The 23,690-nt window shown below is 43.0% G+C and overlaps 1 protein-coding gene across 4 annotated transcripts in view; it reads left to right on the forward strand.

Moving 5' to 3' along the window:
* The window catches only part of anos1b (anosmin 1b), a 220,051-nt gene that overhangs the window by 11,490 nt on the left and 184,871 nt on the right, over positions 1–23,690 (forward strand). For 2 of the 4 annotated variants that reach the window (XM_078564076.1, XM_078564073.1), the window contains exon 2: positions 9,364–9,440. The exons of the other annotated variants lie outside the window; for them this stretch is intronic. In XM_078564076.1, the coding sequence (XP_078420202.1) occupies positions 9,408–9,440 (33 nt within the window). In that variant the 5' untranslated portion in view covers positions 9,364–9,407. The remainder of the gene's footprint in view (positions 1–9,363; positions 9,441–23,690) is intronic. 4 annotated transcript variants of the gene reach the window in all.

Genomic DNA, 23,690 nt, shown 5'->3' on the forward strand with positions numbered 1-23,690 from the left:
TTGCATTATAAGGGATTTACTACATGTGATTTAAAAGCTTTGATGCTTTCATGAATGGGAGTTGTTTTCACTATCAAGTCTGATACTGAAAGCTGTATTAGACTTTTAGAAGTTCATTTTTTTCATCACCACATGGCTCTTGATGTCTGCCCATGGTGGATACTGGGTGAGCTTGCATTCAGTTGGCATGGACAGCATGAGGGACCATGGGGGGTGGATAAGGGGGAATGAATTGGCACTGAGTTGGCATGGCAGTATGAGGGGCCATGGGGGGAATGGGTGTTTGGTTCTTCTGTTTATAGCAAACATACCAATGATATAACAAGAAGTGGTAAAACAATAATATGGGTTTTTCATTTAAGATAAGACTATGGACGGGATTTTCCAGCTCCATTATGGCGGGACCTGCCATGGGAGATTCGGTGGCCCAGCCATATGATCCCTGCAGCAGGTGGGGCCGGAAACTCCTGCCCTATGTACGTACAATGTTAATGGTAGGCTATGTAGACTCCGGGGGTGATGGTGCTAGATTAGCATGCCAGGCGCCTAGGCTAATGCTCTGTGGACATAGGTTCAGATCCCACCACGACAGCAGTGGAATTTAAATTCAATTAATAAATCAGGAATATAAAAGAATATCTGGAATAAAAAATCTAGTCTTAGTAGTGATGATCATGACAACTACCATCGACTGCTTTAAAAACCCATCTGGTTCACTAATGCCCTTTAGGGAAGGAAATCTGTCATCCTTACCTGGTCTGGCCTGCATGTGACTCCAGATCCACAGCAATGTGGTTGACTCTTAGCTGCCCTCTGCAATGGCCCAGCAAGCCATTCAGTTCAAGGGAAAATGCTGTCCTTGCCAATGGCGCCCACATCCCATGGAAGAATAAAGAAAAAACACATCTAATCTGTAGACTGCTGCAGTGTTCTGTCTATAGAGTCATGGGATCTTTCATCATAACCTGTCTTGAGATAGTTTGTGATGGACAGTACTTTAAGAAGTGCTCCCTTAAAGGTGCATGTACATCATATTGTAACATACCCCTTTTTCTAAATTAAAGTTTTATCCTTAAAGAATCAATAACTATTTACATGACATCAAAATAAAATTATGTTGTGTTGAATATGCTATTATACAAAGCAGTAAATGTATGAGTATCCAAAGCGTATTGGTTGTTTACTTATACATCCATACTTAGCTACGGTGATCTTGGTTTGAGGTTACCTTATGTTTTCACAATGCTGGTTATCGGCAGGGGTGCTGTGTGTGGGCTGTGTCTTAGATCATGTTTTACTAACAATGGAGTTACTCAGTGTTTCTAGTTGTGGTATTGGTCTGATTGACACCTGTTTGCAATGTGGTGTTCATATTTGATACAACCTCAGCTCTGGACATATGCTGACAATTTCCATTGGACTCCATGTGCCATCAGCTGGGTGAGGTACTCAAACTTTTTGTCTGGCCTTTAGGTTGGGTGATTCATTGCCCACATGCCAGTCATGGGCACCTTTCATATTGCCCTGTTCTTCAAATAAAGAGTCATGTACTCTTGTGGGTATTGTCACGACAGCAGGAAATCATGACTGAGTGAGATCTACCTACAACTTTGTCAGCTAACCACAAACATATTGAACTGTTTAAAGAAGAATTGTTTTAAGAAGATACAAGGAAAGACACTGATCCAAAAATGGCTGCCACAAGTCACCTGATGTCTGATAGTGTAATTTCACCACTTCTCTGGAAAATTTCAATATGAAACGCACTGCAGCCCTGTCACATGGAATTTCACACCTGGGGTGTGTCAAGGTATACTTCAAACAGGGACTCTCTTGAAAGGAAGACATTAAAAATGCTAAATGCTGGACTTAAATCAACTGTCATTCTATCAAGACAATGGAAACAGCTAACCAGCCAAATCACAGAATCACAGATTTGTTATGGCGCAGAAGGGGGCCATTTGGTCCATCATGTCTGTACTGGCCCTCCAAATGAGCATCATGACTTAGTGTCATTCTCCTGCCTTTTCCCTGTATCTTTGCACATTGTTTCTATTCAAATAATCATCAATTGCCCTCTTGAATGCTTTGATTGAACCTAACTCTACCACACTTCCAAGCAGTGCATTCCAGACTCAAACCACCCACTGTGTGAAAATGTTTTTTCTCACATCACATTTGCTTCTTTTGCAAATTACTTTAAATCTGTGCCCTCTCGGTCTTGATCCCTTGACAAGTGAGAACAGTTTCTCCCTATCTACTCTATCCAGACCCCTCATGATTTTGAACCTCTATCAACTCATCTTTTGGTCTTCTCATCTCCAAAGAGAACAATCCCAACCTCTCCAATCTATCTTCACAACTCAAGTTTCTCATCCCTGGAACCATTCTTGTAAACTTCCTCTGCACTCTCTCCAATGCAATCACATCCTTCCTATAATGTGGCACCCATAACTATACACAATACTCCAGCTGAGGTCTAACTAGTGTCTTGTATAAGATCAGCATAACCTCACTGCTCTTGTATTCTATGTGCCTATTAATAAAGCCCAGGATGCTGTATGCTCTATTAACTGCTCTCTCCACCTGTCCTGCCACCTTTAATGACTTATGTACATATGCATCCTGGTCTCTCTGCTCCTGCACACCCTTAAGAATTGTACCCCTTACTTTATATTGTCTCTCAATGTTCTTCCTACCAAAATGAATCACCTCACACTTCTCCATGTCAAACTTCATCTGCCACCTATCTGCCCATTTCACCAACTTGTCTATGTCCTTTTGAAGTTCTACACTGTCCTCCTCACAGTTTACAATGCTTCCAAGTTTTGTATCATCCACAAACTCTGAAATTGTCCCCTGCACACCAAGATCTACATCATTAGTATATATCAGGAAAAGAAAGGGTCCCAATACTTACCCCTGGGGAACTCAACTATAAACTTTCCTCCAGCCTGAAAAACATCCATTGACCATTACCCTCTGTTTCCTATTACTCAGCCAATTTTGTATCCACATTGCTACTGTCCCTTTTATTTCATGAGTTATAACTTTTCTCACAAGTCTTTTGTGAGGCATTGTACCAAATGCCTTTTGAAAGTCCATGTACACCACAGCAACAGCATTGCCATCATCAATCCTCTCTGTTAGCTCTTCAAATAACTCTAGCAAGTTAATTAAATGTGATTTCCCCTTTAGAAATCCATGCTGGCTCTTCCAAATCAACCCACATTTTTCCATATGACTACTAATTCTATCCTGCATAATTTTCTCTAGCATCTTCCCCACCACTGAAGTTAAACTGATTGGTCTGTTACTGCTGGGTTTATCCTTACAACTTTTTTTGAACAAGGGCATAATGTTTGCAATTCTCCAATCATCTGGCACCTCCCCTGAGTCTAGGGCAGACTGAATGATTATGGCCAGTGCCTCTGCAATTTCCTCTCTTACTTCCTTCAGTATGCTTGGATGCATCTCATCTGGTCCCGGTGCCTTGACAACTTTAAGTACTGACAGTTTATCCAACACTTCCTCCTTATTAATTATGAACCCTTCTAGTGACAGAGTTTCCTCCTCTCTGTGACCTCAGTAGCATCTGCTTCCTTGGTAAAGACAGATGCAAAGTATTCGTTTCACACCTCAGCCATGCCCCCTGCCTCCATGTGTAAATCCCCTTTTTGATCCCTACTCCTCCTTTTACCACTCTCTCACTATTTATGTGCCATAAGAAGACTTTGGGATTCCCCTTTATGTTGGTTACTAGTCTTTTCTCATGATCCCTCTTTGCTTCTCTTATTTGCTTCTCACCTCCCCTATAACCTTCTGTATTCCATTTCGTTCTCAGTTGTATTTTCTACCTGACACCTGTCCTAAGCACTCTTTTTCTTCTTTATCTTAATTTGTGTCTCCTTTTTCATCCAGGGAGCTCTGGATTTGTTTGCCCTACCTTTCCCTTTTGATGGAATATACCTTGACTGTGCCCGAACAATTTCTTCTTTGAAGGTAGCCCATTGTTCAGCTATAGTTTTTCTTGCCAACCTTTGGTTCCTGCCTATCCGGCCCAGTTCCATTCTTGCCCCATTGAAGTCGGCTCTCCCCCAGTTAATTATTCTTACTCTGGGTTGCACATTGTCCTTTTCTACCATTATCCTAAACCTTACAATACAATGAGCCTTGTCTCCTAAATGTTCCCCCACTGGCACTTAATCTATTTGGCCCACCTCATTTCCAAGAACCAGGTCCAACAGTGCATCCTTTCTTAAATAAAAGTAAAAAGCAAAGTGCATCCTTTCTTGCTGGACCGGACACATACTGCTGTAGAAAATTCTCCTGAACACAATCTAGGAACTTTTGTCTCTCTCAGCCCTTTACACTGTTCCAGTCTTCATTTGGGTAATTAAAGTCCCCCATTATAACTACACCTATATTGTTTGCATCTCTCTGTAATTTCCCTGCAGATTTGTTCCTCTACATCCTTCCCACTAGTTGGCAACCTATCAACTGCACTGAGAAATGTAATTGCACACTTTTTGTTCCTTAGCTCTAGCCAAATTGATTCTGCCCTTGAACCCTCTGGGACATCCTCTTTCTCCAGCACTGTAATGCTCTCCTTAACCAATACTGCCACCCCTCCCCCTTTCCTTCCTTTCTTATCTTTTCTGAACAACTTGTGTTCAGGAATATTTAACACCCAGTCCTGCCTTTCCTTCAGCCAGGTCTCTGTTATTGTCATAACATCATATTTCCACATGGCAATGTGCACCTGTAACTCCCCAATCTTATTTACTATACTCCGTGCATTCACATACATGCGCAGTAACCCTGATTTAGACTTCATGACTTTCTCCCTTACTTCGACTCCACCTATTAACTTACTATTCTCTATACTAGTGCTATCTGTCTCTCCCATTATTTTGTGCAACCTGGTTTTCCTCTCTAGTACTCTCTCCAGGTTCCCACACCCCTACCAATTTAGTTTAAAGCTCCCCAAACAGCACTAGCAAAACGCCTTGCAAGGAATTTAGTCCCGGCTCTGTTCAGGTGCAACTCGTCTGGCTTGTACAGGTGCCATCTTCCCCAGAGCCAGTCCCAGTGTCCCAGAAATCTAAAGCCATCCCTTCTACACCATCTTTCCAGCCATGTATTCATCTGCCTTATCCTCCTATTTCTGTACTTATTTGCATGTGGCACTGGGGGCAATCCAGAAATTATTACATTTGAGGTCCTGCTTGCTAATTTTCTACCTGGCTCCCTAAATTCTGATTGCAGGACCACATGCCCCTTCCTACCTAAGTCATTGATACTCAATGTGGACCACGACCTCTGGCTTATCACCCTCCCCCGGAAGAATGTCCTGCAGCCACTCAGCCTTGAACCTGGCACCAGGGAAATAACATATCATCCTGGAGTCACGTCTACAGCCACAGAAATGCCTACTTGTTCCCCTAACTAATGAATCCCCTATCACTATTGCTCTTCCACTCTTCTTCCTCCCTCTCTGTATAGCCGAGCTACTCATGGTGCCACAAACTTGGCTCTGACTTGTACAGGTGACTTCCTCTGAGGAAGTAACAACCTCACCAGTTTCCAAAACAGAAAGCTGACTTGCGAGCAGGATCCCAGGGGTCTCCTGCACTACCTGCCTGGTTCTCTTGGACTGCCTGGCAGTCATCCATTCCCTTTCTGCCGGCATGCTCCTAGCCTGCAGTGTGACCACTTCTCTGAACATGCTAACCACACAACTCTCAGCCTCACAGATGTGCCACAGTGACTCCAGCAGTCACACGGGCTCCAAACTCCAGAGCTCATGTTTCTGCAGCAGGCAGCACTTCCTGCACATGTGGTTGTCTAGGATACCAGCAGTGTCCACAACTTCCCATATATTACAGGACACGCATGCCACACAACAAAGATGCCCTGCCATGTTTTAACTTTACTTCCCTTACGTTAACTTTAATGTACTTTGGTTGACTTATATTACTTTATTTTACTGGCCCTGACTTAATTTTACTCCCCTACTCCAAGTGTTTCTTACTTAAAAACAAGTAGCTACTTCTAGAAAGATAATATGCTTTTCTAACTTACTGCTATTTAAAGACACTCCCTAATAGCAGTTTCTCACCAACCAATGAACTTAAGGTTTTCCTGTGATGTCACTCTTCATTTTTTTTTCTTCAAACCCAGTGTTCTAGGGCTGAAGCTAAAGCAGCTGTCTCCTGTGCGATCTCCAACCAGGTTCACTCCCTGTCTCTCTCCTGGGTAAATATTCATCAAACATTCAAATCCCCTGTGGAGGATGAAATAACTCCGTCTCCTGTTGATTTCTATCTTGAAATTTGTCCCAGGTTTCAGAGATGAAAAGATCCAAAAATGGGATTACTTGGCCTGCAACAATGACTGGAAGACGTGCTAATCAAATTCTTTTCTGGGAACATACAGACAGGAGTTTTAAAAATTGGTTCTGCCAAGCAGAATCAGAAGGATAAGGGGGAGAAAGAAACATCAGAGTCATCTGAAAACATTACTGGAAGAGAGCAGTAAAGATCTCTTTCCCTGTGTTACTCTCTGAAACTAAAGAGTGCCTTCAACAAAGTGCAGACCTGAAGCAAGATGACTCCAGGATTCTACAGTAAACCAACTGACCTAAAGCCGCTACAACCTTCAACAATCTACAACTCAAAGACAAGCAAAGGACTTAATTGTATATTCTTTTAACTTTTTATTGGACTTTAATTTTCTTACTTCTGAAATCTGTGTGTGTCTGTCATCACATCTTTATTATTTTTCTCGGGTTTAGCAACGAACAAACTTACTCTTCCTTGAGTCAACAAAACCTGGTTTGATTGGCTCCTGATTAAAACAATAAATACATTTGGATTGGAAAAGGCATTTACAGGGAAAATAAATTTCAAAAACCTTTATTGCAACCAACCAAGGAGGCTGAATAGAAGTGGGAGCCAACTCACCCCTCCTCACCCGGTCGTGACAGTATTGATGAATGATGACAGGGAAGCATTGTTTGCATTTGTCTGCTGAATAGTAATTCCGCATTGGTTCCACAGTAAAATGAAGTTTGTAAGCTCAGAACGGGTATATATATTCGCTTCAGGCCATGCGAATATATATTCACTTCAACCGTCTGTTGGCTGATGATCTGCATTGGAGAGTTAGGTGGTCTTTTTCTGGTTTAAGCATGTGGTTTGAAATAGCACTCCATGTGGCCTGTGGTCTTCATCATTGACTTATCAAAACCATGAATGGTGACCAAAGAAAGGTCCCTGCAATCACTGAACACATGATGTCCATGGTATAAATCTGAGGTGACCAGTGTGAGTTGTTGTAGCAACATTTGTGTAATGGATCCCAGGGACAGAATCTCTGAGCTATTGTATGCGATGTTTGGCAGTGGTTGCTTGAGCCATAACCTTCCACTTCTGTGAGTCCATACATTTCAGTGTGTGAAGTGGAAGGATGTTTGCACCTGCACCAATATCCAGTTTTGCATATACTTTATGATGTCCTTACATCTTTGGGCACCTGGATGGTGGCAAAGTCTTTTAATGATGCCACTGTGCCAATGCATCCTTTGATGCTCACCATATTGAATATCTGCTCACTTAGTGTATTGATGTGCTGTCCATCCCCATCACCTGAACTTGGCTAGACATTTTGTGGATCTTGGTTTGGCAATGTTTGGTATGTGCTCATGTTTGGTTGGAATGCTGTACCTGTCTGGCTTTTAGTTGTGGCTTCTCATGATGTCAAATCACCTGTCCTGGCCTTTGCTTTCTCCAATGGCACTTCTAGTACCCTCTGGTGCCACATGTCTTTCATACATCATTAAAAGTTGGGAAATTTTTGGGTGCATGTGTGAGGCCACACCACCTGCATAGCTTACACGGCTTGCCTGCGTTGACTATCATGCCAATGATGGACAAATTACACATAGGCTGTAGACTCCATTTACCCAGTAGTATGGCTTCATACTTGCATCCACTTTGTAGAGTGCTTCCACTCTATAACCTTTGGGTTGGTCCAAATGGTCTTTTTGGAATTCTTCTATGGGGGTAGATTCTACCACAAACTTGATTATTCCATCAGCTAGCTCTGCTGCCATAAAATCACAATCACACCCCTTGACTCTGCGTCTACCTACGAGTTGTTTTATGGCCTCCTCCAGTTGCATTCTAAAGGACATGAATTCTAGACAGTAAATTCAGAAGTTGAGCTTTATGCATAATCATCTTCGAGTGTTGACCATATTTTGTTTGGATTTTTGAGGTCATCATCTGACAGACCTGAAATGTTTAGTCTGTGGAGGTCTTCATTCCCTATAGCAATTTTAACCTTTATGGCTTGTTTATCCAAACTGGAAATATCAGGCCCAGAAAACAGATCTCTACATGTTATCTGAACAGAATGAACTGAGAGAGGAGGTCTGCTACCTTCCAGTTGAGTGTTGGAAATTTTGTGGCCATCCTATTTTGTACGATTAGTAGGAGTATCTGTTTCAGGAACAAATGTTCAGGACCTCCCAGTCCTCAGGGCTTGATTTATTGTGGCTCCCTGACTTTCAGTGCCTCAACTGGCCACAGCTTGTTGGTTCACTGCAACAGTAGTGCTGTTGAGCTGCTACTGCCTTCCTGGACTGCCGTCCACGAGGCTATGAACTCCAAGCTTGAGAAAGTAAACTGAACAGTGAAAAACGCATTTTACAGCTTTCTACAAACTGTTGGGAGCTGTTGGGAGCTGTAACTGGATGGACTGTTCTTGCTTGGCCCAGCCTTGAGTGTTTAAATCCGCCCCCGCAACCCTGACCTCTTGAAGAGATGGCCAGCAGAAGCAATGGATTCTCCTATCTGTTGGGCTTTGCCTAGTGCTAAACCCCTGGAGTTAGCTATTCCTGTACAAACCTTCACAGCAGAGAGATTTAGACTACTCAAGCTCACCCAATTTTCAGCCTTCTTACCTGGACCCAATGCTCGCTTGCTGGAGCAAGGTTTGATGTCCCAGAACGGACGTACTATGTGTAGGGTTCCTACACTGATGCAGAATCATTCACACATCTCGATGTTGTGAATACTTGGCAGTTGTTTCACTTACACACCAGTTCTTCTATTGCATGTGAAAGAGTTGAGGCTTGTATGTTTCTCAGCTGAATCTTCAAAAATCACTGGCCATCATTGCCACCATGTTGCATTCTTCTATTTATTGCAAACATACCAATCATACAACAAGGATTGGTAAAATAATAATATGGGTTCTTTATTTGAAGATAAGACTATATATATTATATATATATATATGGGAGACCATGTAGACACATCTGACCTGTAGCACTGCTGCTCTGTGTTTTGTCTACAGAGTCATGGGATTGTACTTGACATCCTGTCTCATGGTGAGCAGTGATGGACAGCCATTCAAGATATTCTCACTTAAAGGTACATGTGCATCACATTGCAATAGGTGGGGCATGAGTTGGCATTGAGTTGACATGGCAGTATGAGGGGCCATGAGGGTTAGCTTGGGGAATGAGTTGGCATTGAATTGACATTGAATTGACTTTGAGAGTATCAGGGACCATGGGGGATGGGCGGGGGTGTGAGTGGGTATCAGGGGTGAGGTCTATATGGCCTAAAATCTTCCACAACAACTGGGACCAAGTCCCAGAGCCAAGGCGGACCATCTAATTAGCCTGGCTCGGCACTTGCCCACCAGTGTCCTCCTGGCATTTGCTTTTGCGGCATTCCACAACCAATCCCCCTACCCCACCCCGGCAACCCTACACCCACCGAGCAAAAAGTCTCATGATTCGGGGCACTATTGACACCCACCACGATAGCAAAAACCTAGCCCTAGGGGCAAGAGTATAAAGTACTGTTCTGAAGAAAGGTCACAGGTTATTTTGTTAAGCCTAACTGGTCCACTAATGTCTTTCAGAGAGGGAACCTACTACCCCTACCTAGTTTGGTCTGGATGTGAGTCTTGTTCCATTAAACAGTAAACCATTCAGCTTCCAGGGAAACTAGGGATAAGCAATAAATGCAGTCTTGCTAGTGTCATCCACAACCTGTGAGCATTTTTAAAAAATTAAATATTGATTCTTGATGGTTTTTTGTAGTCATTAAGGGAAGGAATGTCAGCGTTATCAATGGAACTTTTTCACTTTTAAAACTCATTTCCAGCAGCAATCACTCCCATGTCAGTGCTCCACTTCAGGAGAAAACCTATGCTGCATCAGTGCAATAACTTCATTTTCTATACCAGGCAGCACTGGTACAGCCATATGAGAATTGAGCTCTTTCAAATGCGCAAGGATATTGAGAACCCTGGAGAGCTTCCAGAGGAAGGCACCTGAAATTATACCTAATTCTATGGCAAATAAGGTAGATTGAAGGAATTTGGGTTTTTTCAGTGGGGAAATGCAGTCTTCAAATTGCTATAATTGAGGTTTTTAAAATGATAAATGAAATATATTTTATCCAGGCTAGTAAGTGAGCTAAATAGAGATGTAGAACTAGGGGCAGAAGCATAAAATACAAAAACTTAGATTAGTCTTCTTTTCACAGAGTCACTAACTTTGGAATAGATTACCAAAACATACAACAAGTATAGCTTCACTGCTGCCTTCAAAAAGGAACTGAATGAGTTCCTGAGAGTTGAGGACATCCCAAATTATAAAAGGTTGATAAGACACAGCTGTAACTATGGATATACTCTGCCCCTTGGAGTTTGCTTGATTGTCTTCAAGGGTCAATGAGGAATTTCCCAGAGTTTTGTCTGGTCTGAAGTTGTCTATTTTTTTTTACTTCTCTCAGGAGATTGTATAATTGGAGGGGTGGGTTCATTGATACATATAGGCTGCAACATGTTTTGGTAGGATGAGCTTAATGGGTCAGTTGACACATTCTTTTCAATATGTTCATGTTGTGGCCTCTCTTTTTAAGGTGAATAATTTAGTTGCAATTAGTTCAGAATTGTGCATAATTTTGTCTTACGGACACACACCTACTAGGGGAACTGTGAGTTGAGAGAACCATAAACTAATCCACACAGGACTCTAACAACCAGCAGTGTAAAATAGCTCTCATCCTTTTAGAATGGGCTGAATTCATACCGAGCACTCAGAGGCGAAAAAACACTGGGCAGGATATTCCCACTGTCAGGGGGATGTTGAAGTGCGGGAGTGCAAGAGGTGCGCCTCCGATTGGAGCCCCCGATTATGGGGCGCACCGCCATTTTACGTGGGCAGTCCAATTAAGGCCCACCCAGCGTGACGTCCACACGGAAGCGTTGTGCGCTCCCTGTGCGGGCAGGGGGGATTCCCTAAACCCGAGGCTAAGTGCTGCCTCAGGGAGATCGGCTCTACAATAAAAAATATTAAAAATAGAAGAAAAAATTCCCTGACATGCCCCCTCATTGACACTGTCACTTGAGTTGGGACATGTCCATAACTTTTTTAAAAACTTTAATTAAATTTTTTAAAACTTGCATGAAACCTCATCCCGCCCATGAATGAGGTGTCATGCTTTTTCTGAAGCCCGCCTGTGCTCCTGGCCTGCCCGGCAACCTTAAGGTTGGTCGGGCAGGTCCATTAATTGCTTCAATGACTCGTCAATGGCCTCAATTGGCCAATGCCAGGTCGGCGGACGCATAGCTGGTTTTGCTGCGCCCCCGCCTACCTGAAATTTTAAATGGGGCGCGGTGACGTCAGGAGTTCCGCCCAACATCACCACGTGTCATTTTATGTGTCGGTGAGCAGGAAAATCCTGCCCACTATTTGAATCCTCTTTACTGTACTGCTTAGGTCAAAATGTCATTAGTGAGTTTGGTCTGGCCTTGCGAGGCTCAGAATTGTAAGACCCTAGAGTCTACTGCCAGCCAACTAGAGATAGAACAGATTCCCACAGTGGCTTTGGGTTATGAGAGCTGCATTGGCAATTGATGCAACATCTAATATTTTCTTTGGGAATCTCATTTCCTCTCCCTAACCAAAGACTTTAATATGAAATTTATACATCCTGCCTTTGTGTGATATAATAACAGTACAGATCAGGATTCATGTTTTTATTTTAAAGATACATGATGTGAGAGCCCACATTGGATGAAAACCATATGGTGCAAAGCTTTTTGAATGCAATAAAGTCTTATTTACCACAAAGAAAAGCCCCTTTTCTGGATCTCTCCCCATGAAATATATTTATTTCTATGAATAAACCATTTGGCTAAGACAAAGTCACTAGTGTTCAATTTAACATGGGACTTATATTTTTTAAAGGAATTTGAAACTAAATCATAATTTAATAAAATAAACTTAAAGCTTCCTTTTGCTGAGTGGAGCAGAGGGATTTGAGACAGACATATCCCAAGATTATTAATTGGCTAGATGATAAGAAACAGAAAAAAAGAAAGACATGTTTATATAGTGCCATATTATGTCTTTCTAAGATGTCCCAAAACACTTCACATATAATGAATCACTTTTGGAAGTGCAGTGATGGTTTTTATGCAAGCAGATGTGGCAGATAATTTGTATGCAACAAAATCTTACATAAAGCAATTGACCAGGACTCCAGGTGAACTCCCTACTTTCTTCAGAGTTAATTTTTAGCGTTCACCTGGTTAAAGTCTTATCTTAAGAATGAATAAGTTCCTGTTTCACAATTAAAAGCGGAAAACCTGAATTTCTAATGGTGTGTAATGAGATGTTTAAGAGCTGTTATCCATGGTAATAATTTTAATTGAGCTCATGTGCCCAGTGGAGCCTCTAGAGATCGATCTTGGAACCCAGCATTATTTATCTTGATGGACTTTGTGTAAATAGAGGATGGGATTTTCTGCTTTAATGAATTCCTGCCATAACCTCAGAGGGATGGGATGTCCATCTATTTGGGGCCTGCAGCTGTGTAATAGGACCAGCTTCCACTAATGTAGCTAAAGATGAGAACTAATTCATTTTTTAACCTAGAAATAATGAAAAATCTAAGAATGATGCTAAAAATTACAAACTGATTGTACATTAAAAGCAATAGTGTACTTACCAGATGGTGATATACACCATCCTACAACCTCTCCTTAACCATTGATGAACAAGAGCTTCCATTTAAATAGCAGCTTTCACATCCTCAGAACATCGTAAAACTAAGTAAGTGCAACCAATTAAATAGTTTTCAATCTAAATGCATAAATAAATAACAGATACAACACGGAAATAGGCAATTCAGTCCAACAAATCGGTGTTGGTGTTTCCTCCACACACAAACAAATAATTCTAATTACATTTAGCCACCCTGTTCCAATATTCCTTCAACTCCTTTTCGTTCCTCCATGTATCAATCTAATCTTGATTGTTGATACAGTTTCTGCCTCAGCCAATAACCCTGGAAGTGAATTCCTAGCCTCGCAACTCTGTGTGAAGAATTTTCTCCTGCCCCCCAGTTGTAAATCTCTTAATCTTGTATCTATGTACATGTGTATTAAAGGACAGTTATATGCTGCCTCCATCACAATATCCTTTTGGAGACAGCACCACGCAGACTGTTCCTACCCTGTTGCAGGTAGTGGCCGGGATTTTCCGTGCCCACTGGCATCGGGCGTGTTCAGTGGCGTGAGCGGACAATATGGTGAGAAGGCCAAAAATCAGTTTCACGACATTGTGAAACCAGTTTGCGATCATCCACTCAGCCCGTCGATGGCGGGCTGTGTTCCCCGCCATCAGACATCAGGAACTTCATCATCCCTCCCGCTGGATCGTCCGCCCATGTCAGCAGGAAAACATGCCGGTGCAGAACACATCTTGGCAGCTGTGACGTACAAAAGTCGGGACTTATCGCCCGGGCCTTGCTCACATCGCGAGCATCCGAGGAGCAGAAGATGCTGGAGCCCAGCTGCAAAGAGATCCTGTAGGAACATCCATGGCATGCTGGGTGGATTCTCATGGACAAGGCTCTGCTGCCAAGCAGCTCACAGAAGTTGGAAAGTCACCATTGATGCTCACAATGGATGATGGTCGAGGGGCTGAGAGAGGAAGGTCTAGGATCGCCAGGGAGAGGAAGAAGTGTCAAAGGGGGAAGGGGTTCGGAGGTGGGGGAACAAAGTTGTCAGGAGGGTGAGATTGGGAGGGGGGAATGAAGTTGTCGGGGGAGTGAGGTTGGAAGGGGGGTAATGAAGGTGTCAGCAGGGTAAGGTTGGGGGTGGGGAGGGACTGTCCTCACCAGTCAGTGGGATGGCACACACCTCAAAGTGAGTGAGGGGCCTAATGTGGGCCACTCCACCCCCGGTCTGGGACCTTTCCTGCTGATGTGAGCAGGCTTCTCCTGCTTGAAAACGGATGAAGAGATTGTGAGCAGGACACATGGCACTGCGTAGAATGTCTGTGTGGTGAGCAGAACCATGGACAGGATGGGGAACTCCACAGGGTATGGGCCTGATGGAGATGTGAGGGTGTGTGTGAGAGTTAGTGGTGTTGTCCCTTGAGGTCTGAGTTCCCTGTAGATGTGTGATGGGTTTGTGTATGTGTGGATTGAGTATAATGAGAAGAATGAATTACCTTGGCAGAAAGGATGAGACCATTCATCCTGTAGCAGCACTAGGTAGATGTCCTCTTTTGCAGGCCATTGGCACTGAGCACCACTGCCACTGCCTTCCAAATCGGATTAGTGAGGCTGTTGCCCATCCTGTGGCCAGATCGGGGGCTAGAGGACATCACAGCGAGCCTGCACTGCATCCAAAAGGCGCGCGAGGGACGCGCCATTGAACTTGGGGGCTGCAGTCTTTTTTCCTTCCCTGCACTTGTCCTGGGCTGGAAGCACTGAGATGTGTGTGCACAGCTGGACTTTAAATATGGTGCCTGGCATGTTGAAGTGACGAGGCAATGGCGTGGCAGGCGAATGAGAGCCCACCCACCATGGAAATGGCATGTGTCCCAGGAATACACAATTAATGTGGCAGATTTGGGATGATCACAGCCAGCGGGTAAACCATCATTTTACCCGCCTGACACTGCACTTAGATTCCACCCAGTATTATTCCTTTAAATCATATGTTGAAGCAGCCTTCGTATGCCTTTCAACCTCTATGCAAAAGCTTAATTATTAACCTTTACAAAACAATATTTCATTGCATTTCTGAAGACTATATTATTAGTTCATGAGTCACATTTATCACATCAGATATTTCTGTAATAACGGTCCTTCTACATTTCCATTACAGTACACTTTTGTAGCCAGTACCACCTTAACTTAAGTCTACAGTTCCACTGCGTTAGTCTCAAAATATAATAAAGGACAGTCAACAAGAATCTCAAAAGGGAAGGTTATGCTTGACCAACCTTATTTGAATTTCAAAATAGTTTTCAATAAGCTACCACGTATAAACTCATGACTAGGGTCAGGACATATGGAGTCATGGGACAAGTGGCAGAATGAATAGCAAGCTGCCTTCAAAACATAAAACAAGAAAGCGAGGTAAAAGGTAGTTGCTCAGATTGCCCACGGTGGGAAGTGGTGTTCTACAAGGATTAGTGCTGGGACCACTGTTGTTCACCACTTATATAAACAATTTGGACTCCAGAATCGGAAGTCCAATTTTAAAACTTGCACTTGACACGTCATTGGGGATATAATTCATGCTGAGGTGGAATGCAAAAAATTGTGGAAACTATTAATAAAATTGGAGAATGGGCATATAATTAGAAAATGAACTTCAACATAGATGAGTGTGAAGTAGTACATTTTGACAGCAGGAATAGCAAAGTCACATACGCACAATGTTCTCGGAAGATAGTAGGGCTGGAGGAGGTTGCAAAGATTGGGAAGTGCAAAGCCACGGAGGAATTTGAACATAACACTGAGAATGATAAATTTGAGGCTTTGCTAGCCCAGGAGCTAATGTAAGTCAGCAAGAACAAAGGTGAGGGTTGAAAGGTATTGTGTGAATTAGAATATGGACAGCAGAGATCTGGGTGAGCTCACGTTTCCAGATGGAAAGATAAATAGGAAGAAATACTCCTTGGTAAGTGCTTCAAAAGGATTTTATCTACAAGAGACACGTTGGCCCGGATTTTGTGGTACTAAGGCCATATCAGCACTCATCAGTATTACAGGTTAAAATTGACAACAACCTCCGGTATAAAGGCAAAATAATGCAGATGCTGGAAATCCAAAATACAAACAGAAATTGCTGGAAATACTCAGCGGGTCGAAAGCATCTGTGGAGAGAGGAACAGAGTTAACTTTTCGTGTTGAATATGACTTTTCTTCAGAACTCTGAACAACTTAGGACAACTTCTTCTGTGGCGCATTGCTGTCAATGATACCCTGCTCCTCCACAGATACCGCTGTTGCAGGCTTCACTGATGAAATGTGCATGGAAATCAATGTTATGGCACAAACTTCGTTATTCTCATGCTAAAAATAGTTGAAAATGTTAGGGTTTGTTCAATCAAAATAAACAGAGTTTTTAACTTCGTACTAAATGATAATACTGCTGAACAAACCCTTTGAAGGTTTAATTTGATGAGTCTGCGGCCTCATTCCCTCAGAACAAAATTACTGTTGCAGATTTTTTTTGAAGTATTTGGAATAATTCCATTCTAGTGTTCCCATTTTGCTCTTTTATTAATTTCCTTTAATCCTGCAAGTATGTCCCAATCTTCACTTTGCTTCTTATACAATGGTTTAAATACAATTTGTATTTCCTGATTTGTACTTCCTGCTCTGCTGTATCAATGAAGATTCTTCAATGTGAACCATTTCCCTGCTGCCTGCTCTGTTCTGAGGCACCACAGATTCCCTGTAGAGGGCACCAAATTCAAAAAGATGCCAGAAGAGAGGAGGTCTCCACTGACGAGCCCTTAAAAGCCTGTGGGCAACTGTAGACAAGATGAATGGTGAAAGCTGTTTATTTGCCTCTCATAGCAAAATCTGGGCAGTTGTGTGTTTTTGCTGAAATACCATCATATTGTATAAAATCAATTATCAAGGAAATAGAAACTTGCCAGGGATGAAATTTATCTTGACAGTGGCACAAAACAAGCAATACGGAATTGATACACTATTTTACACTTGATGAAGGTTGACACACTAATACACTCTATTCCATGAAGATTAACACACAGTATTACACTCTACTTTGTGAAGATTGGCACACAATATTACACTCCACTTGATGAGATTGACACATTATTTTACACTCCATTCGATGAAGATTAGCACACTGTATGACACCCTACTCAAAGATTGACACAGTGTTACACTCCACTCAGTGAGGATCAGCACACTGTATTACAATCTACTCGATGAAGATCAGCACACTATTACACTCTAATGGATGAAGATCAGCACACTATTACACTCTACTGGATGAAGATCAGCACACTATTACACTCTACTGGATGAAGATCAGCAAACTATTACACTCTACCGGATGAAGATCAGCACACTATTACACTCTACTGGATGAAGATCAGCACACTATTACACTCTACTGGATGAAGATCAGCAAACTATTACACTCTACCGGATGAAGATCAGCACACTATTACACTCTACTGGATGAAGATCAGCACACTATTACACTCTACTGGATGAAGATCAGCAAACTATTACACTCTACCGGATGAAGATCAGCACACTATTACACTCTACTGGATGAAGATCAGCACACTATTACACTCTACTGGATGAAGATCAGCAAACTATTACACTCTACTGGATGAAGATCAGCACATTGTATTACACTCTACTGGATGAAGATCAGCACATTGTATTACGTTCTACTCGATGAAGATCAGCATACTGGCCCCTCCCGCCAGCAGGATCTTCCGGTCACCTCAGAGTCAACGGACTTTTGAGTGGCGCTCCACATCCACTGTGGGTGAGCCCCCCACATGGAGGCCGGAAAATCCTGGCCTCTGTATTGCACTCCACTCAATGATTGACACACCATATTACACTTCACTTGATGAAAATCAGCACACCGTTTCACACTCAATGCAGATTACCATATTCCACTTATGAAAGTTATCACACTGTTCTATACTTCACTCAGCGAAATCAATGAAATTGACAATCATGCAAATCGGTTGCTAATTTGCTATCACCCATTTTGTGCTACCGCCTGTTGGGATTATGCAATAAGTACAAGTTGCTTTCATGAAGTATAGATTATATAGAGATCACTTCACAGTCTAATTACTGGACTATCTTTAATTTGAAAATTCTTTTCAAGAAAATATTCAAAACACAGCTTTGCCACAGTCGATAACAGTATAATTAGTACTCCTAAATCTCCCAGCTGCATTGAACCAAAACACAAACAAATATAGTGCGTCATTAAACTGTCTTTTTTCTTACCTAATAATTTTAAGTGTGGCTTCATTGATAAGTAATGCAGCTTTAAAATAACTTGTTTCAATTCAAACTCTGAAGAAGAGTCATACGGACTTGAAACATTAACTCTGTTTCTCTTTCCCCAGATGCTGCCAGACCTGCTGAGTTTTTTTTTCCAACATTTTCTGTTTTTATTTCAGATTTCCAGCATCTGTAGTATTTTGCTTTTATTTAACTTTGGAGACTCGGCCATTGTATATAAATGTTTGATAACCATTATGCAAATATATATTTCACCTTAAAATTTCTCCATGAAGTTCTAAGTAGCATTTCTTAGCCCACCTGCTTGATTATCTCAAACAAGCAAAATATGGTGAATGCATCTAATGCCATTTTCTGACTATGTATGCATTGAATTTAAAATGTTACTAGAAATTTACAAATATTTTTTGTAATGGTTGTGTCACGCACAACAGATCTTGGCACTTCTGCTAAGTTTCTCAGTTTAAAACAGAGTGCAATTAGGAAGCAATTTAGAAAGACCAGTATATATAAAATAGTGTCTCTTTCACCTAAGGCGTGTGAAGGTAAGTATTGTTTGTCATGTGAATTTGGCACCAAGGGGATCTCCAGGCATCCAGCAACACTGATATTCTCACACACAGCAAACCAGAAGGTAAAATGCACTGATTATCTTTCATTTCTTAATGGGCTTGAACTTCTGTGGAGTGTCAATCAGAGTTGGATTGCCAGCCCACTCCTACTCTCTTACCTGAAGTATTTTTTGATCCTATCTCACCCGACATTCCAACTCAGGTCGAGCAAGATCTGAGCAGTGCAGCACGACTCCGAAGCCTAGCGTCGACGGCTATAGAGTCGGATGTAAGGAGGCCACACACCCTTTTTTGCGGCACAAGCTGCTGTAAACCACGTAGGTTAAAAGTCCAGCCAAGTTTAAAGGTAGTTGTTAGGCCAGGGGGAAAGTGAAGGTTTTGAGGTAGAAGTGTTGGATTTGGGAGGACAGGGTGGGATTTAGAGTTGGTGGGGGAGTCAGGCAGGCCTGGGGGATGTTGTGGGGTGTCGGGTCAGACTGGGCCGGGCCTTGGGGAGGTGGAGGGGGTGGCGGTGGTCAGTGGGTGGGGCCTCAGGATGGGGTGGATCAGCGTTGGGGGGGCGGGGGGGGAAGGTAGGGTGAGTCGGGCCGGGCCTCCGGAGGGGGCAGTGGGTCAGGCCGGGCCTCTGGGGTGGGGGGTTTGGTTGGGTCAGGCCTCTGGTGGCAGAGGGAGGTGGGTCGGGTCGGGCCCCTGGGGTGGGGAGAGGAGGGTTCAGGTTGGGCCAGGCCTCAGGGTGAGAGTAAGAGTCAGGAGCTGGGTTGGCGGGGGGAAGGGTGGTGGGCAAGAGTCGAGAGTCGGGCCTGTGTGGGGGAGGAGTCCCCATGGGGGAAGGAATTCCATTGGGGATGGGGAATTCCATTGAGGTGGGGAGTTTCTGTGTGGGGGTAGTTGGGGGGTGGGGGGAGCCCCGTAGGGTGGGTTAAGTCCCTGGGTGGTGGTAGTTGGGAGGGGTGGGGTAGTCCCAAGGGTGGGAATAGAGGGGGTTAGTGGAGTAGTCCTGTGGGGTGGGTAGTCAGGGGTTCAGGGGTCCTGTGGGGTGGGGGGAGTCCCAATGTGGGTGGGAAATGGGGGAGTGCTGTGGGTGAGGGTAGTTGGAGGGGTAGGGGAGTCCCATGAGGGATGATAGTTGGGGAATTGGGTGAGTCCCCTGGGTGTTCGAGGAGGTGGGGTGAGCCTCATGGGGAGGCTTGGTGTGTGTCTGTAAAACAGTTACCCAGAAGTTGGAAGTGGTTTTAATTCTTCTAATGTTTTCTGGGTAACTATTAATGTAATACAGTCGGAACCATTCAAATTTTGCGATTTAAATCGCATTTTCAGATGGTTCCCCATTCAGGGCAATTGCCTATTGGAAGTTTGCACTTCTCATGTAATTGTCGTGCAATCCTTACCTGGGAATGTCCAGAACCTTGGGGGTTCCCCAGCGCATCTTTGGGGTATCCCCATTAAAATGCCCTGGAGCTTGGAAGTTACAGTTCAGAAAGAAAAATAAATGATTGGGACATCCACATGGGGTTATGGTAGGAGCTGAGATATCATGAACATTTTTTTTTAAATCATTAATTCAGAAATATGATTTTTTTTACCATAAAGGAGAAATTTGACATTCCATAAATGCAAAAAAAATTTTTAGGGCCAGAGAGATTACTCAGCAATAGCTATATATTTAGTATGAGTACCATCTCCTTACAGCATAACAAAACAACCATTCATCTGCTTCAAAGTAGGCCACCTCCAAAAGCACCCATAAAGTCATCCAATCAAAGCTTAGAGAGATGCAGGATCATTGGCTAAGCAGAAGGGCAGAAGAAGTACAATCATATGCAGACAGCAGCGATATTAAACACTTCTATAATGGTCTGAAGACAATCGATGGTCTGCAGGTTTCCAGAAATTCTCTTTTCCATGGTGCTGATGGAGCTATACTGATTACAGACAAGATCACATTCCTAGAGATTTAAGCATAGCATTTTAACAGTGTTCTGAATTGTGTAGTTGTCCCAAACTGAAGTCAACATGTCACTTGCTGATGCCTCCAACAAAGCTGAGACCATGAAAACTCCTGTCAAGCAGCAAGGCACCAAGGTCAGATGTAACAACAGGTGAAATATATCTTCCAATAAGGATATACAAGACAGGAGGCACAACAGTCGCTAAAAAAACTCACCAAACTTTTTCAGATAATTTAGAACCAGGAAGCCATTCCTCAAGAATTCAAAGATGGTATCCACTTTTGCAAAAGAAAAGGAAACTCTCAAACTTGCAGTAACCATCAAGGAATTTTCCTATTGTGCATTGATGGGAAAATATTTGCAAGAGTCCTGCCAAACCACTTAACTCTGCATCTTGAAAAGGACCTTTTACCAGAGAATGAATGAGACATCAGAAAAGAACATGATACAGTTGAGACGTTGTTTATTGCAAGTCAGCTCCAGGAGAAATGCCAGCAGAACTGCAACTTGTACTCAAAATTTGTTGATCTGATTAAAACCTTTGACACAGCTAGTTATGAGGGCCTATGGAAGATCAAGGCAAAATGTGGATATTCAGAAAAATTCATCATTATGGCATGGCAATTCCACACTGGCATGCTTGCTCATGTCCTGGATGGTGAAGAGTCTTCTGATGCCTTCCCAGACACAACTGGAGTAAAGCAGGGCTGTCTGTTGACTCTTACCCTATTCAGCATGGTGTTCTCTGCCATAGTTTCTGAAGCATTCTGTGTTAGAGAAAGTGGCATCTACATCAGATATCACCTCACAGCAAGGTGTTTTGTTTGAGGAACCAAATGTGTACAAACCAAAGTGTACAAATCTATGGTTCATGACTTTCTTTTCACTGCTGACTATGCCCTAAATATCTGTTCAAATCAAGAAATGCAACACATGGACTGCTTCTCATCTTCGTGTGATAACTTTGTCTCACTATCAGCACAAGAAGACTGAAGTCATCTGCCCCCCAAAAGCAGTATGTGAAGCCAAATATTATAGTCAGCGGTCAAAAGCTTGAAGCAGTCAACAAGTTTACTTACCCTGCAGCACCTTCTCCAGAGTAGTTCACAATGATGATGAAGGCAACACCAGAATAACTAAAGCCAGCATCGCCTTTAGCAAGCGAAGAAGAGTTAGTCTCTCAACAAAAGTGAAGATATATAGAGCAGTTGTCCTTCCCATTCCCTTGTTTGCTTTGAGATGTGAACAGTTTCCTCCAGATACACAAACAAGTGACACCACTTTCTCATGGCCTGCTTGTGGAGACTACTCAAGATTAGATAGCAAGACAAGGTTCCTAATACTGAGATTCTCTCTCTCTGGCTAACTTTCCTGCCATTCATTCTCTGCTGAAAAAAGCTCAGATAAGATGGGTAGGACATGTTGCTAAAATGCCTGATGAGCTTGCCAAAAAAAAACTCTTCCACGGCGAGCTGATTGAAGGAAAACATCCTGGAGGCCGAAAAGGCACTTCAAGGACCATGCACTCTATATAGCGCCATCTCATCAGCAAAGACACCACCTCCAATGCACACAAGAGAGTCGCAATGACCAATAGGAATCGTGGGCTTTGCAAGTCCAGGGCCACAAGCACCCCTTCCACATCCACAGTACATGTGTGTCCAACATCAACAGATCTTTCCATGCTCAAATTGGACTGAACAGTCATCTTTGAACACATCACACCTGAAATTTAACTCCTTGAATTCTAGTTTATGTCATATTCAACTTCAACTGCACGACGGAACAAAAGATGCACTTAATACCTCATTCAACAAGGCGTATCATTTTCAAGGCTTTATACAGCAAATCTAGTGCAAGAGGACATGTTCTCATCAGTTCAGTGATTCTAATTGATCGCAATCTGTGGACTGTTCAGTAAATCATAAAATCACTAACAGCAGCTTCTGAATTTCTGCATTTAACAGTGCATGTGTGGACCCCAGAATTTGCTGCCAGTTTTGAGGAGTAATGACAGAGAACACTCACACCTTTGATATCATGACTAACACAAAATCCAGGCCTATGAATATATTAAAATCTTCAGGTGCAGAACCTTAACAAAATGCTTTTGAAAATCCAGGTTATAGATATTGACTAGATGAATCTCATCCACTGAAGTAATGAAATCCCAATACCCATTCATTTTTGGCCGGGATTTTCCATGCCCGCTGGTGTCAGGCGTGTTCGGTGGCATGAGTGGACAATGTGACGAGAAAGCCAGAAATCGGTTTCACAACCTTGTGAAATTAGTTTGCGATCGTCGCTCCACCCGCCTATGGCGGGCCACATTCCCTGCCATCTGATGTCGGGAACCTCATTGTAATGCATCTGCATATCATTGTAAAGTCTCCCCGCTGGATCGTCCGCCCATGTCAGCGGGAAAACACGCCAACATGTCTCACAATAGCATATAGGTGTGCACCTGGTGAGCTGCTCTTCGCTCAGGACTTCAAGGTTTGTTTGCCTATCTTGCTTCAATCAGCACTCACAGTCATCAGCGCCAGGCTTCACAGACAGCACCATATCACTTATAGGGTTAGATCTCATGGTTAGGTCTCTACCTATCAGATCAGTCATATGTGGGTGGCTTTTCATTGGGGAATGGGGGGAAGTTGCCTTAGGCAAGGGAGGAGGCTGCAGGATGAGAGCTGTACTGGGGAAGAAGGGTATCCCAGGGTGTATGTGGGAGCACATATTGATATGTGCAAGTGGCCTCAAGATGGTGAGGGCTGAGGAGGCAATCTCCAGAGGAGATG

Source organism: Cetorhinus maximus, chromosome 19 (assembly GCF_964194155.1).
Source record: "Cetorhinus maximus chromosome 19, sCetMax3.hap1.1, whole genome shotgun sequence".
Lineage (NCBI taxonomy): Eukaryota > Metazoa > Chordata > Chondrichthyes > Lamniformes > Cetorhinidae > Cetorhinus > Cetorhinus maximus.